This window comes from Carassius gibelio, chromosome B1, assembly GCF_023724105.1.
Source record: "Carassius gibelio isolate Cgi1373 ecotype wild population from Czech Republic chromosome B1, carGib1.2-hapl.c, whole genome shotgun sequence".
NCBI classification, from domain to species: Eukaryota; Metazoa; Chordata; class Actinopteri; order Cypriniformes; family Cyprinidae; genus Carassius; species Carassius gibelio.
In genome coordinates this window covers 13,254,699-13,268,302 of record NC_068396.1, presented here as the reverse complement: position 1 = coordinate 13,268,302, position 13,604 = coordinate 13,254,699, and the positions used below count along the sequence as shown (strand labels likewise).

At 37.2% G+C, this 13,604-nt stretch overlaps 1 protein-coding gene across 1 annotated transcript; it reads right to left on the bottom strand.

The window, feature by feature from the left end:
* Positions 1-9,431: 9,431 nt before the first annotated feature.
* med28 (mediator complex subunit 28) lies at positions 9,432-11,946 on the bottom strand. Its single transcript, XM_052544883.1, has 4 exons — positions 11,751-11,946; positions 10,907-10,973; positions 10,237-10,349; positions 9,432-10,062 (listed from the first exon to the last, which is right to left on the bottom strand). Exons 1-4 carry the CDS (start codon positions 11,910-11,912, stop codon positions 9,865-9,867), a joined length of 540 nt encoding a protein of 179 aa, XP_052400843.1. The 5' UTR covers positions 11,913-11,946; the 3' UTR covers positions 9,432-9,864.
* Positions 11,947-13,604: the final 1,658 nt, after the last annotated feature.

Here is a 13,604-nt window from a genome sequence, read left to right as displayed (position 1 = left end):
TGCCTGCCCAGAGCTCTCGGGAAACGCTCGGTCCCGTACAGGCAAGGAAGGACTGTAACGGGAATTACTCACATTGCCCCACCTTCCAATTCATGATTCTTTCTCCCCATCACACTCACTTGGGGAAATCATAAGCATCAACTCAAAGCCTTGGTGGACTCAGGTGCAGCCGGGAACTTTATGGACCTCTCTCTTGCTAGAAATCTCCAGATCCCCTCTGAATCACTCGCAACCCCAATGGAAGGCCTCTGGGTCCAGGCAAAGTAACACTTCTTACCTCTCTCCTTCGCCTCTCTGTTCGCCAACACCAGGAGGAGTTGTGTTTTCATCTGATACAGTCTCCAGAATTCCCAGTTATCCTTGGTCACCCCTGGCTTCTTCACCATAACACTCATCTTGACTGGTCCACTGGCACTGTCCTCATTTGGGGTCCCACTTGTCATGTTACCTGTTTTGTCCAGAGTTCCCCTGACCCTATTCTCAAGTCTCAAGATCCCCTAGACCTTTCTCAAGTCCCCTCCCAGTACCATGACCTCAAGGCATTCTTCAATAAAAAGAAAGCCACCTCTTTACCACCACACCGTCCCTATGACTGCGCCATTGACCTGCTTCCAGGTACCTGTCCCCCCAGAGGCCGCATCTTTTCCTTGTCTTCTCCCGAGCGTGCTGCCATGGACAACTACATTGAGGAGGCCCTCACAGCAGGGATTATTCGTCGGTCCACATCTCCGGCTGGAGCTGTTTTTTTCTTTGTGGGAAAAAAGGATGGGGGTCTTCGGCCCTGCATAGATTACAGAGGCTTCAACAAAATCACCATCCATAATCGTTATCCATTGCCTCTTATGGCTACAGCCTTTGAGTTACTGCAAGGAGCTTCAATATTTACCAAACTTGACTTGCACAACGCTTACCATCTTGTACGCATTAGACAAGGGGATGAGTGGAAGACCGCATTTAACACGCCCACTGGGCACTATGAGTACCTAGTTATGCCCTTTGGCCTCACCAATGCTCCTGCAGTTTTCCAGGCTCTGATTAATGATGTCCTTCGAGACATGCTCAATCAGTTTGTATTCGTCTCCTTGGACAATATTCTAATTTTTTCAAGTTCCCTCAATGAACACATGGGACATGTCAGGAAAGTTCTCCAACGCCTCCTTGATAATCACCTTTTTGTGAAACCTGAAAAGTGTGAATTCCATGTGACCCAAGTACAGTTCCTGGGATTCATAATTAAACCTGGCCATATTTAAATGGATATCCAGAAAGTTCAAGCAGTCACGGATTGGCCCACTCCTGTGTCAGTGAAAGAGGTGCAACGATTCCTTGGCTTCGCCAACTTTTACCGCAAATTCATTTTGAACTTCAGCTCTGTGGTGGCTCCCCTATCAGCTCTCACTAAACGGAATAATGCTGGGTTTTGTTGGAGCCCTGAAGCAGAGTCAGCCTTCAATGAACTCAAACTCCGCTTTACGTCAGCACCCATTCTTAATCTCCTGGACCCAGACAAACACTTTGTGGTAGAGGTGGATGCTTCGGATGTGGGTGTTGGAGCAGTGCTTTCCCAGTGGGGGGAGGATAACCGACTTCATCCCTGTGCATTCCTTTCACACCGTCTTACACCTACAGAAAGGAATTACCATGTGGGAGACCGTGAGTTACTGGCTGTTAAACTGGCACTTGAAGAGTGGCGACATTGGCTTGAGGGGGCCAAACACCCATTTCAAGTACTCACCGACCACAAGAATCTAGAGTACATTCAGCAGGCCAAGTGACTCAACCCTCATCAGGCACGCTGGTCTCTATTTTTCAACCGGTTTCAGTTCCTCCTGTCCTACTGCCCCGGTTCGAAAAATCTTAAACCTGATGCCCTGTCTCGAGTATACGCAAGCAGTAACCAAGAAGATCCTATCACACCCATTATCCAAAGCTCCAAGATAGTGGCCCCTGTAAGTTGGGAACTTGAAAATACAGTAAGACAAGCCCAGGCCTGGGAACCAGACCCAGGAGGAGGGCCAGACAACCGCTCATTTGTCCCTAAAGCTGTTCGCTCACAGGTTCTTCAGTGGGGTCACTCCTCTCGCCTGACCTGCCATCCAGGTACCACTCGCACCCTTGAATTTCCTCCATAGACATTTTTGGTGGCCGACCATCAATGAGGATACCAAGACCTTTGTTAACACCTGTCCCATATGCAATCAGGGGAAGGTCTCCCTTCGTTCACCTCAAGGGTTGCTCCATCCTCTCTCTATACCTCAAAGACCTTGGTCTCACCTCTCCATGGATTTCATTACCGGACTCCCGCCGTCCCAAGGTAACACCATCATTATGGTTGTTGTTGACAGATTTTCTAAGGCTGGCAGATTCATTCCTTTGCCCAAATTGCCCACTGCTAAAGAGACTGCAGAGTTGATCATTAACCATGTTTTCTGAGTTTTTGGCATCCCACAGGACATTGTTTCTGATCGAGGCCCTCAGTTCTGCTCTCGGTTCTGGCAGGCATTCTGTCAACTTTTGGGGGCAAGTGTGAGCTTATCTTCTGGATTCCATCCTGAGTCCAATGGCCAAACTGAGAGGTTGAACCAGGATCTGGAAACTACTCTGAGGTGCATGGCTACCAACAACCCATCTTCTTGGTCATCCTTCATTATGTGGGCGGAGTACGCCCACAACACTCTACGCTCCTCGGCCACAGGCATGTCTCCCTTTGAATGTCAGTTTGGTTATGCCCCTCCACTGTTCCCGGACCAAGAAGTTGAAGTTGGAATTCCCTCCGCTCAACAGTTCATCCGACGTTGTCGTTTGACCTGGAAGAAGGCTCGGCACAAGCTTCTTAGAGTCTCTCAGCAGTACCAGCGACAGGCTAACTGTAGGCGCAGACCTGCCCCCACTCTGCGTCCTGGACAAAGAGTTTGGCTCTCCACAAAGAACCTACCCTTACGAGTAGAGTCCCGCAAACTCTTGCAGCGATTCATTGGACCTTTCAAGATTGCAAGGAAAGTTAACCCTGTTACCTACCGATTATACTTACCTAAGTCCATAAAGATTAATCCCACATTTCATTTTTCCCTTCTAAAACCTGTTTTGTCTTCACCTTTTGCTCCGGCAGGTAAACCTCCCCCTCCTCCCCGCATCATTGGAGGCCAACCAGCTTACACAGTCCACCGAATACTGGATTCCCATTAGGTGTGAGGATCAATTCAGTATCTTGTGGACTGGGAAGGCTATGGCCCGGAGGAGCGCTCATGGGTTCCTGCCAGAGACATCTTGGACCCCAAGTTGATTCGGGACTTTCATGCTCATAAACCTGATCGTCCTGGGAGGAACGTCAGGAGCCGTTCCTAGAGGGGGGAGGAGGGGTGGGTCCTGTCAGTGTTTTGCTTGTTATGTTCTGTTTTGACCTCTAGGGGTCCTCATGATGCTCTCATGACCAGCTTACTCTGCTTGTAATAAGTGTTATTAGAGTCACCTGTGTCTCGTTCAGCTGTGTGTATTTAAGTAACTTTGTCTCATAGCTTCTTTGCTTGGTGTTTAGTTGTTCTGAGCCAGTTGCCTGAGCCAAGTGTTCTCTGTATCTGGGATGTTTTTTAGTTTTTCTCTTGCCTGTGGATTATTCCTTCTCTAGTATTTTTGTGGACCTTCTCTTGTGGAGTTTTTGCTTCAAGATCTTTTTGAATTTTTGAATTATTTCTTGTGGAATTCCAATTTTGACAGTTTTTGTTTTTGAGAATTGCTTTTGCTGTTTTTTGCTCCAACTGTGGATTTTTTGTTGCTTGAACTTTTATTAAAGATTTTTCTCTGAATCTCAACTTCTCCAAAGTGCGTCTTACTGTTGGGTTCACCATTCTCAAATGGCTCAAGGACTGTGAGTCTGACTCTCACGCCCGAGTTCTAGTCCCGGCTCTGACAGAATCAGAATTAGAATCAGAATGAGCTTTATTGCCAGGTATGTTTACACATACGAGGAATTTGTTTTCGTGACAGAAGCTCCGCAGTACAACAGAATGACAGCGAAAGAACATAAAACACATAATAAAAGAATAAAAAATACAAAAAAATACAAATAAGTAGATTTACAATCATCACACCATTATTATATGGAACCTGGTTAACTTCGTATTTCATTAAAATATCCTGGTAATAGTTCCTCCACAATTTAACAATATTCTCGGCCCCAGTGACCCCATTAATTAGAGGTCTTCACGGGTCAAAAAATTTGTGCATGAATCCGAAAGAGACCCGTAATGTATTACACCGAACCGACTCAAGCATAATAACTTTGACTATTTGCCCTTTTGAACTATAATAAGGATTGCTCGTTCAGTGCCATGTCCGCTGACTTAATTTATTTACTATCATCTCTGTGCTCTCTGCTCTGCGTCGAGTCTGAATCTGACCACTAAAACTTTACGATTAAACGGTTCCTTTTTATTATTATAAAAATGGGAGAAATTATAAAGCGCGGTTTTAACGCAATTTGAGAATCATAGAAAACATTAATGTGACAGTTTACCTCAGAACACAAGCAGTGTCTGATCACGGCCGGGTGTTCTCCGAGTACGATGACTCAGATCGCACGGGTATTACACACAATGTTAAACAGACCCAGGACCTGAAGTAATAGATTCGGACCCGACCCAGACACGGCTGATCATTAAAAAATAAAAAAGAAACCTGAACTCGTACGGGTCCCGGGTCGACAGGTCTCGGGTGCACTGTGAAGACCTCTACCATCAATAATAACTGGCAACTGTTCTTTACTATTAACCTTCACTTCTTTTCAAAATTTTATTATGCTAAATTTTCCTGGCCATTGAATTTGATCTCATGGTCGCCTCATTTCTTTTAATAAACTGAACGGCACTTTGGTCTGTTTCTTTCTCTCATATTCTGGACTAAACCTAGCTTTACCTGTTAATACCCCATTTTTAAATGCATCTCTAGCCTTCAAATGCAATTCAGACACAAAATCATTTAATCTAGGAATTATTCATGTCCTGGGAATGTTTTCAGCAGCAAATTTTATTTTACTTCTCAGAATGTTCTGCTAAAAGGTAGGATAACATTATCTAAAAAACATTCTAAAATATTATTGATAACATTATTAGAACATTATAGTCTAACATTCCTATAAAGCTTCCCACCACACTAGATGTGGACTTACATTGCTCAGAAGTCAAATTTTGGTTGAAAGTGAAATCCCAACCTTTGTTTGATGTCAAGCTCCAGCATAAATAACTCTAGATTCTGTATGATGCACCCAGAATACATTGCAGCATGCTACCATTGTTGAGATTCATACACTGATTCTTGGTGTGTGTGTGATAAACGTTTTTTGTTTTACTCCTTGAAATTATCTGATTAAAATTCTGCAGGATCTTGGTCTTTAGAACCAATGAATTGCCATGATAAATAATGTGCAACTAATAGTGTATATTAGTTTAGATGAAATCAGACAATTAGTTTGCTATGTGATGATATTTATAATCATAATCATCAGCAAGCAACCAGTATAATTTAATGTTCTCTTTTTGTTTTTACCATAACAAACATAGTTACAACAGCTATAGAAAAGAAAAATCAAAAAGTCAAGAGTCATATTGTACAGACACGTATCACCATAATGGTGACATAAAACCAAACTATTACTTTAAAAAAAGACATCAATGTCTAAACCACTGTCAATCTCAATAAGACCTTTTTGTAAATGTTTGACAGAAATAAAGTCAATCTGGTTTATAAGTGAAGTTGGACTTTTTTGAGTTATTTAATGAAGTTGGAACATCATCAAACAAAGGCTGAGTTTTTACTTTCAACCAAAATTTGACATCTGAGCAACATTTGAGTCCACATCCAATGTCGAATGGAAGGTTTTATGCTTAAATCTTAATTAGAACCTTGACCTTGAGGAAAATATTCTGGGGACTAAAATAAAACTTGCTGCTGAAAATATTACCAGAACATATGTAATGTTCTCTCTGCATTCTTAGAACAATAACATTCCTAGCTTTACAGCCCTTAGATAACAATTTTTAGCTACCTTTTTATATTCATGATACAAAAGTTACATGTATTTTATCACACAATTTACTCATTATCTGCATTTTAATTGTAACAACAGCCACAGACCAGATTATTTGATATAGTATATTACAATCAGGGTCTAAGATCTGAACTGAAATTAAATAGACCAATCAGGTTAAGGGTGGTTAATAATGGAATATTTGTGGTTGCCTTATATTTCTTTTTCAAACTGCTTGCTGTACCTTTAATATATATATATATATATATATATATATATATATATATATATATATATATATATATATATATATATATATATATATATATATATATAGGTCTCTGAGCTGAGTCTTATCTCTTAATGCGCACTAATGGCTATTGTTGCAGTAATGGCACTGAGCACATTCATGAACCTGTAAAATGTTTTAAACTTTTCAATTAAGTTTTTGAAATTGTCTTGATCTGGTACACACACACACACACACACAGAGAGAGAGAGAGAGAGAGAGAGAGAGAGAGAGAGAGAGACGCTGATTTTTTGCTGTTGATATTAGGTTTGGCTGGTTTGATATTTGTGCCCTGACATTTTCCAAACAAAGCTTTTTAGTACTGTTTCCAGTACTGAACTCCTGTGGAGCTGGTCTTTGTTTTTTAGCAATTTCATGTGATGTTACATTTAAGTGCCATTATTTTAAATAATGACTGTTCTCTTTTTTCATCACCTTTTTCATTATGTTTACAGTGCTATTTTTTTCTTTGTGAAGACTGATGTTCAAAGATCTACCACATCTGAAGAAACACCATAACTTATAGACCATGCATGTTGACACATTTAAAAATTGTGATAATAAAGTAATTTTTTATGGAGCCCTTAAGGGATGGAAAAAAAATCATTAATTTATTATTATTTCAATACTTTTGTGTTCCCCTGAAAAACGTGAAAGTGCTTGCACATAAAACTGTTCTTTGTGAGTTTAAAGTTAAATTATTTTTACGTTCCCCAGAGAACATCATATTTTTTCATCACCGTGTGTCACCATGACACTCTGTACATCTTTGTTTAATATTTCTAATAATAATAATCCTGAGCATCAAAAATAACTTATTTTTTTTAATGAGTAAATGATTCTGTACTAATTGTATATAGTATCAGCCTCAGACCACAATAAAACTGGCGCTTCATCTATGCATGATTCTCTCCTGACTTAGACTAGATTAATTATTCACAAATAGAATATATAACAAAATTTATATTTATATTTTAGCTGGAAGCAATAGTTAATACATGTAAAATGTCTTGATGGATTTGTTTCTTACAAACACACAGCTGTTACGTCTTGAGACATAGAGTGTGTGTGTGTGTGTGTGTGTCTTGCTTTGCTGGTCCCCTCGTTCTCTCTCTTTCACAGGATTGGATCCTACCAAAGTGATCTCCAGATCTGATTGGTGCAAATGGGACCAAGGAGCAGCAATAAAAGGATCTGCTGTGCCTGAGGAGGGAGCTCTGCTCATCTTGTGATTTCCTGTTGTTCCATTGTACATGTGCTGTTGTGTGTGTTTGCTACAGTGTGTTGATGCTCTTAGCTTGCCTGGTGATCTGCCTATTGTGTGCAGTGTGGATTTTGAGGTGATAAGGTGTTGTCAAACTCATTTTTTCCATTTTGTATATTGTATAAGTTTTGTAAATACTCTTTTTCTACACTTCGAAGCTGTAGGGGGTCAGTGCCATTTTCTTTTGCAAATATTATTTTCTCCTGTTTTTCATTAGATGGGGAGTTAGGGTAGCATATTGTATTTTTATTTAGTATTTCTTTTGTTAGGAAATTTAGTATCTTCTGTAAGGAGCTTACTTGGTGTTTGTTTGTTGTTTTGGTCTTTGCTCACCCCTGAAGTTGTGCTTTTACTTTGTGGTTCTGTAAATAAATGTACAAAAGATCTTTGATTGATCTTCATCATGTTAATTGATGGACTGGAGTCATGTGGATTACTTGTATATTATTGTGATATTTTTATCAACTATTTAGACTCATTCTGATGGCACCCATTCACTGCAAGGCATGTTGACTTCTCCACACTTCTGCATACTTGATGTAATGTTGTGTAGAAGTTTTTTGTTTGTTTGTAAGATTCCTTACTGGCATCATGTGGGTTGTAGCCACATGCTGCTGGTTCCTGGCCAACCACTACCTCCATGCTGTAATGACCTTCCCTATTATCACAACCATTTTTGCATTATTGACACTGTTTTCCTAATGAATGTTGTTCAGTTGCTTTGACATTGCTTTGCAATGTATTTTGTTTAAAGCGCTATATAAATAAAGGTGAATTGACTTGACTTGACAAACGTGAATTACAGATTTCAAAAGAGAGCACATCTTTTTGTATTTTTTGGGTAAGATTTTTTTCAGATAATGTGCGTTTGGTTCATTCCAGATTCCTGGATTGATTGCTGCTCTTTGGGGTGTTGTATGGTGTATGAGTTCTGTTCCCGCTGTCTATTGCATTTATCTTTTTGCATTGAACTCTTCATCTCCTCCTCTCTCTGCCTCAGGGTTGGCGAAATTAGATTGTCCTCATCGTTGCTTTCGTTCTTGTTTTATCTGGGGCATTATTGACTGCATTCTCAAAGGTTTAAATCCTTTTTAGACATGAGCAAAAAGGCAGAGAAAAATCTTAGGCTGAGCGTTTTGAGATTTTAAGTTTATCTTTTAAATCACTGTTTTTTTGAGGGGGGGGGGGCGTTTTGTGTACATATAAGATACTTAAAATGTTACAGCAATATCAGCACATAGTTAAATGTTTATTTTTTTTTTGTTTGTTTGTTTTTTTTATCTAGGAACACAGTTCACATTATTATTGTTGTATTCACAATTAACTTTTTTTAAGTGTTCACACTATATAATGGATCTCATTTCACTGTATATTTGCACATGTAATGGTTATTGTTTTTTATATTGAAACAGCTGCACAGTATAAAAGCAGGAATAGTATGTAATGCATAAAGACAATAAAGCATATTTTGAAACCAATTAAAACTTTATATTTTTTTTCATGACAATTGTACATATTATCACTTCAAATTCATTTTTCATTTATTTCCAGTTATTCTCAATGGTGACCATCAGTACTGTAAGATAATTTAATTTTATTGCACATTACATTTAAATAATGTAATGAAATCGTTATAAACATTTACATTTTTTGGATTGCTAATGGATTGTTTTATTGCTGCCAAACTGTCAGAGGCCTTAGGGGTTTTTTTTTTTGGGGGGGGGGGGGGGTACCCCTATTATTAACTATTATTAATAGTTGGAGAATAATTGAAAAATGTTGCATATATTGCCTGTTATAAAGGGAAAAAGTAAAGCACATAGTAGAGAAAGAAAATAATGTAAGTGAACACACAATTTTCAGTAATGACAAAGCATGTTTATTTGAAACTTAACAAAAGATATTTCAACAAAATATGAACAATGGTGGGGGGATATCCAACTTAATTCTCTCTAACTAAAGCCATTTCTGGTCATTTCAGCTGTAAAAATGTCTGTGTTTGTAATATTAAAAAAGTGATTAACTTGCCATCAATTTTCAAACAAATTCAGTTTTAAGTATTCTGACGACTAAATGTCTAAGACCCTCGAGTTTTCAGAATGACCTACAAACTCCTCATGAGAGAGAAGTGGCAGTAACGTCCTTTAGCACATCATGGATGTACATAACATGACAAAAACATCACTAACAAGAGTCCACAACAAAGGCTTATTGTAAGATTTGCTAGGCCTAGAGACAGTGTGGCCCGGGAACACAGTCTGGATAGGGTTCTGGATCTCTGTTCATGCTTCAGTTTGGTTTCAAGGGTGCAGGAATGTTAGCTGAGGCCTGTTCCAGGAAGGCCAGTGGACCCTGCGGCAGTTCTGTGGGCTTCTTATGCTGGACGTTGATGTCTTCCAACACCTGCTGCCAATGATGGATCTTGCTTAGATGTTTCTGAATCAGAATTTCTTTCCTCTGGAGTTCATTCTTCAGTTCTGACGCATCCTGAAACACCGAACAGCACATACAGTTTAGACTAGAGTATACTGTATGTTTCAAATATTATAATGGCACTGTAAGAGTTATAAAATGTTCATGAAGGTGGTATTGATTTAGGTAATGTATGGATGGATTTTAACCAATTTTACGGAGTATTTAAAAACAATAATATCTGTTTACCTCTTTTTCCACCTGTTCTGGTTTCTGTACAGACAGCTGCAGTCTTTTCTGAAGGAAGAAACATTCAGTCTGTCTGGCTACATCCAGAAACTTCTGTATACACTGATCAACCCCTTAAAATACATAACATGCAAGACGAAGGTAAGAAAATTACAAGTAAAGCCACTTTTACATGCAATGGTCAATTTCAATATTTTAGGCTATTTTACTTTTATAAAATCTCTTTCAGATTACACTTTATTATTTTTTTTTCTTTAGATTTAAATTACAGCACTTTAAAGAAAACTTAATCAAAACTAGTTTTGTCTCATGTACTACGCTAGAAACCTCCACTTCAGTAGCATTCCCATATACCAACTTCCCTGGTTTATTCCTATCTATACTCTTAAGGTTTTAGCAAAGGAATTTGTTTGTACATTATTAGCCTCATTTATAGAACATTCTACTAGTAAAACATTTTTTTTTTTTTTCTGGCTGTAAACAGTATTTTCTGATAAGAAAATTTATAAAAACCTTTGATTCCAATAAATCAACAAAATGAATTTTGTAATACCACGGTATTGATATTGCACTACTGTAATATCACTACAGTAATAGCATGATATTTTTTTAAGCACTTTAGAGTATATCTATCTGATATCACAGCATGAGGACACAGCTGGAAAATTACCAGTTCTGATTTCTTCCTGGTCTGTTCCATTTACATAGTCTTGACTGACCAGAGATGCAAAACACGCCTGTGGTAATCAAAAACAGTAAAATACGGATTACATGACAAAATCTAGAATAACAACACACCTGATCACACACACTAAAATATAAAAGAATAACAACTTCACTGACCAATTATTGGACACCTTTTCGATTGTGAACAATTAATTTCTACTGCATGCATAACGGATGCGCTTATATATATATATATATATATATATATATATATATATATATATATACATATACATATATATATATATACATATACATATATATATATATACATATACATATATACATATACATATATACATATACATATATATATATATACATATACATATATATATATATATATATACATATACATATATATATATATACATATACATATATATATATATACATATACATATATATACATATACATATATATATATATACATATATATACATATATATATATATACATATATATATATATATATATACATATATATATATATATATATACATATATATATATATATATATATATATACATATATACATATATATATATATACATATATACATATATATATATATACATATATACATATATATATATACATATATATATATATATATACATATATATACATATATATACATATATATACATATATATATATATATATATATATATATATATATATATATATATATATTCAAATTAAATATAAAAAGAGATCAGTGCGTGTAAATTCAGTAGAAACCGTCGCTCTTGTAAGCCGCAGCAGTTTTATCGATCTGCTCACCTCGAAAGAAGCTTCCAGCTCATCTACTAAAGTGTTATTTGCCCCTCTGTTACCAGGAGGACCTGTGAGAAGTCCTGGCTGACCTGGACCCCCAGGACCAGTAGGTGGGTGAGATCCAGGAGGCTGCTGACCGGGGAACATACCGCCCATGGACGACGCCATTATTCCACTAACAAGTTAACAACAACTCTTTCTCGCGTGCGTCAAAAGACGTCCCAGTCTATTGAAGATGTAAGCTATCGCCACCTAGTGCACAGGATGGGCAATGCAATTCATTTATGCCATGCCTGTTTATGTTCTTTATAACTAAACAAATAAATGTCATTAGCTTTGATATTTACACCACACAGTGCTACACATCACAAGTCTCAATCACAATCACGTTTCATCTAATCTATTATTAAACTTTGATCAGGGCAAAATTGTTCATAGTGGTTGAAATGATGCCTGAGCCATGACTTTTAGAAAATAATTTGTCCACAATATTTATTCAAATGTATGTATGTCTATGTATTTTACTCTTTGTTTTAAAACATGCAATGGCTAATTCATGACATTGTTTTATTTTTTATTTTTTTTATTTTTTTTTAAATGTGAAAGTTTAGCACATGTAGGCTAACATATCTCCAAGACAGATTTAATAACAAAAGAAAGTTTAAATCTGTTTTAATAAAATACATTATTGGGGCAGTTCTTCTTATTTTCTGACTCTTATTATGTATCCAATGTGTCCTGAAATCCAGACTTTGATGATTTCAGCTTCGTGCAATTTCACATTCTTCATTACACACACATGGATATATAACAGCTCAAAAATGTGCCATTTCGACAGTCCCATGACTTGAAAGCATGACTTCTTTCCAAGAAGCTTGAGGAAAAAGAACCATCCAGATAAAAAAGTGTCAGCTCACAAAAACAGGTCAAATAGAAAGTTCACTGCCATTTAAAATAGCTCCAGAGCTCCTTCTAATGTAACTGGCAGAAAAATCTATAGTGCATCAGTCTAGTTGTCATTAAGTGTCAGAAGAGTTCAGAAGTGTCAGAACACTTTCAGTTATTGGACAACATAGTTTTAGCACGTCCTGATTTTGCCAAGTTCGATGTGTTCCTAGGTCAACATATTTTGTTGACCCTGGAACAACATTTTACTCCAAAAATATATTATTAACCATATCCCTACACCTAAACCTAACCTTAACCATGAGTAATCCCTAAAATCAGAGGAAATGATAGATGAATGACACTGATGTACAAGCACCAAACACTGATTTTAAGCGTAAACTTCACAAAATCTATAAACTGGTTCTTCAAATCTGATTGGTTAATCACAATGTTGTTCCAGGGTCAACAACGATGTTGTCCCAGGAACATGTCTCACTTGGTAAAATCAGGTTCTGCATAGTTTTACCAAATGTTTGTCTCTTTCATGTTTCATGTCAAAAGGAGAAAGAAAGAAAGAAAGAAAGAAAGAAAGAAAGAACGAAAGAAAGAAAGAAATGATTTACAATGAGAGAAATATTATTTTGAAAGAGCTAAAAAAACTTTTAAATACAGTTAAACTTTTCATCATATGGATTTCATATTTAATTTCATCCACTTGAGCAAATACTCAATAGCTACTTTATTCCACAAGGTGGCGCTGCTCCATTCAGTAAGAGAGGCTTCACAAAATCACACCTACAGCGCTATCGGAACGTTTCAGTGGGTGTGTGGGAACTAATTCCACAGCTTTTGCCAGGTTGGTTTATTTTTAAATGCCAAATTCTGAGAAACTTAAAGTCTTGTGGACAAAAAGATAGGCCTACTGAATATTTATATTCTATCGACCAGAACCAACACAATTTACAAAACAAC

Coding starts and splice junctions, on each gene's coding strand:
- med28 (XM_052544883.1), bottom strand. CDS start 11,912: ATGGCGTCGTCCATGGGCGGTATGTTCCCCGGTCAGCAGCCTCCTGGA. Junction 10,974..11,750: donor AGCTGGAAGCTTCTTTCGAG/GTGAGCAGATCG, acceptor TGATTACCACAG/GCGTGTTTTGCATCTCTGGT. Junction 10,063..10,236: donor CAGAACAGGTGGAAAAAGAG/GTAAACAGATAT, acceptor TCGGTGTTTCAG/GATGCGTCAGAACTGAAGAA.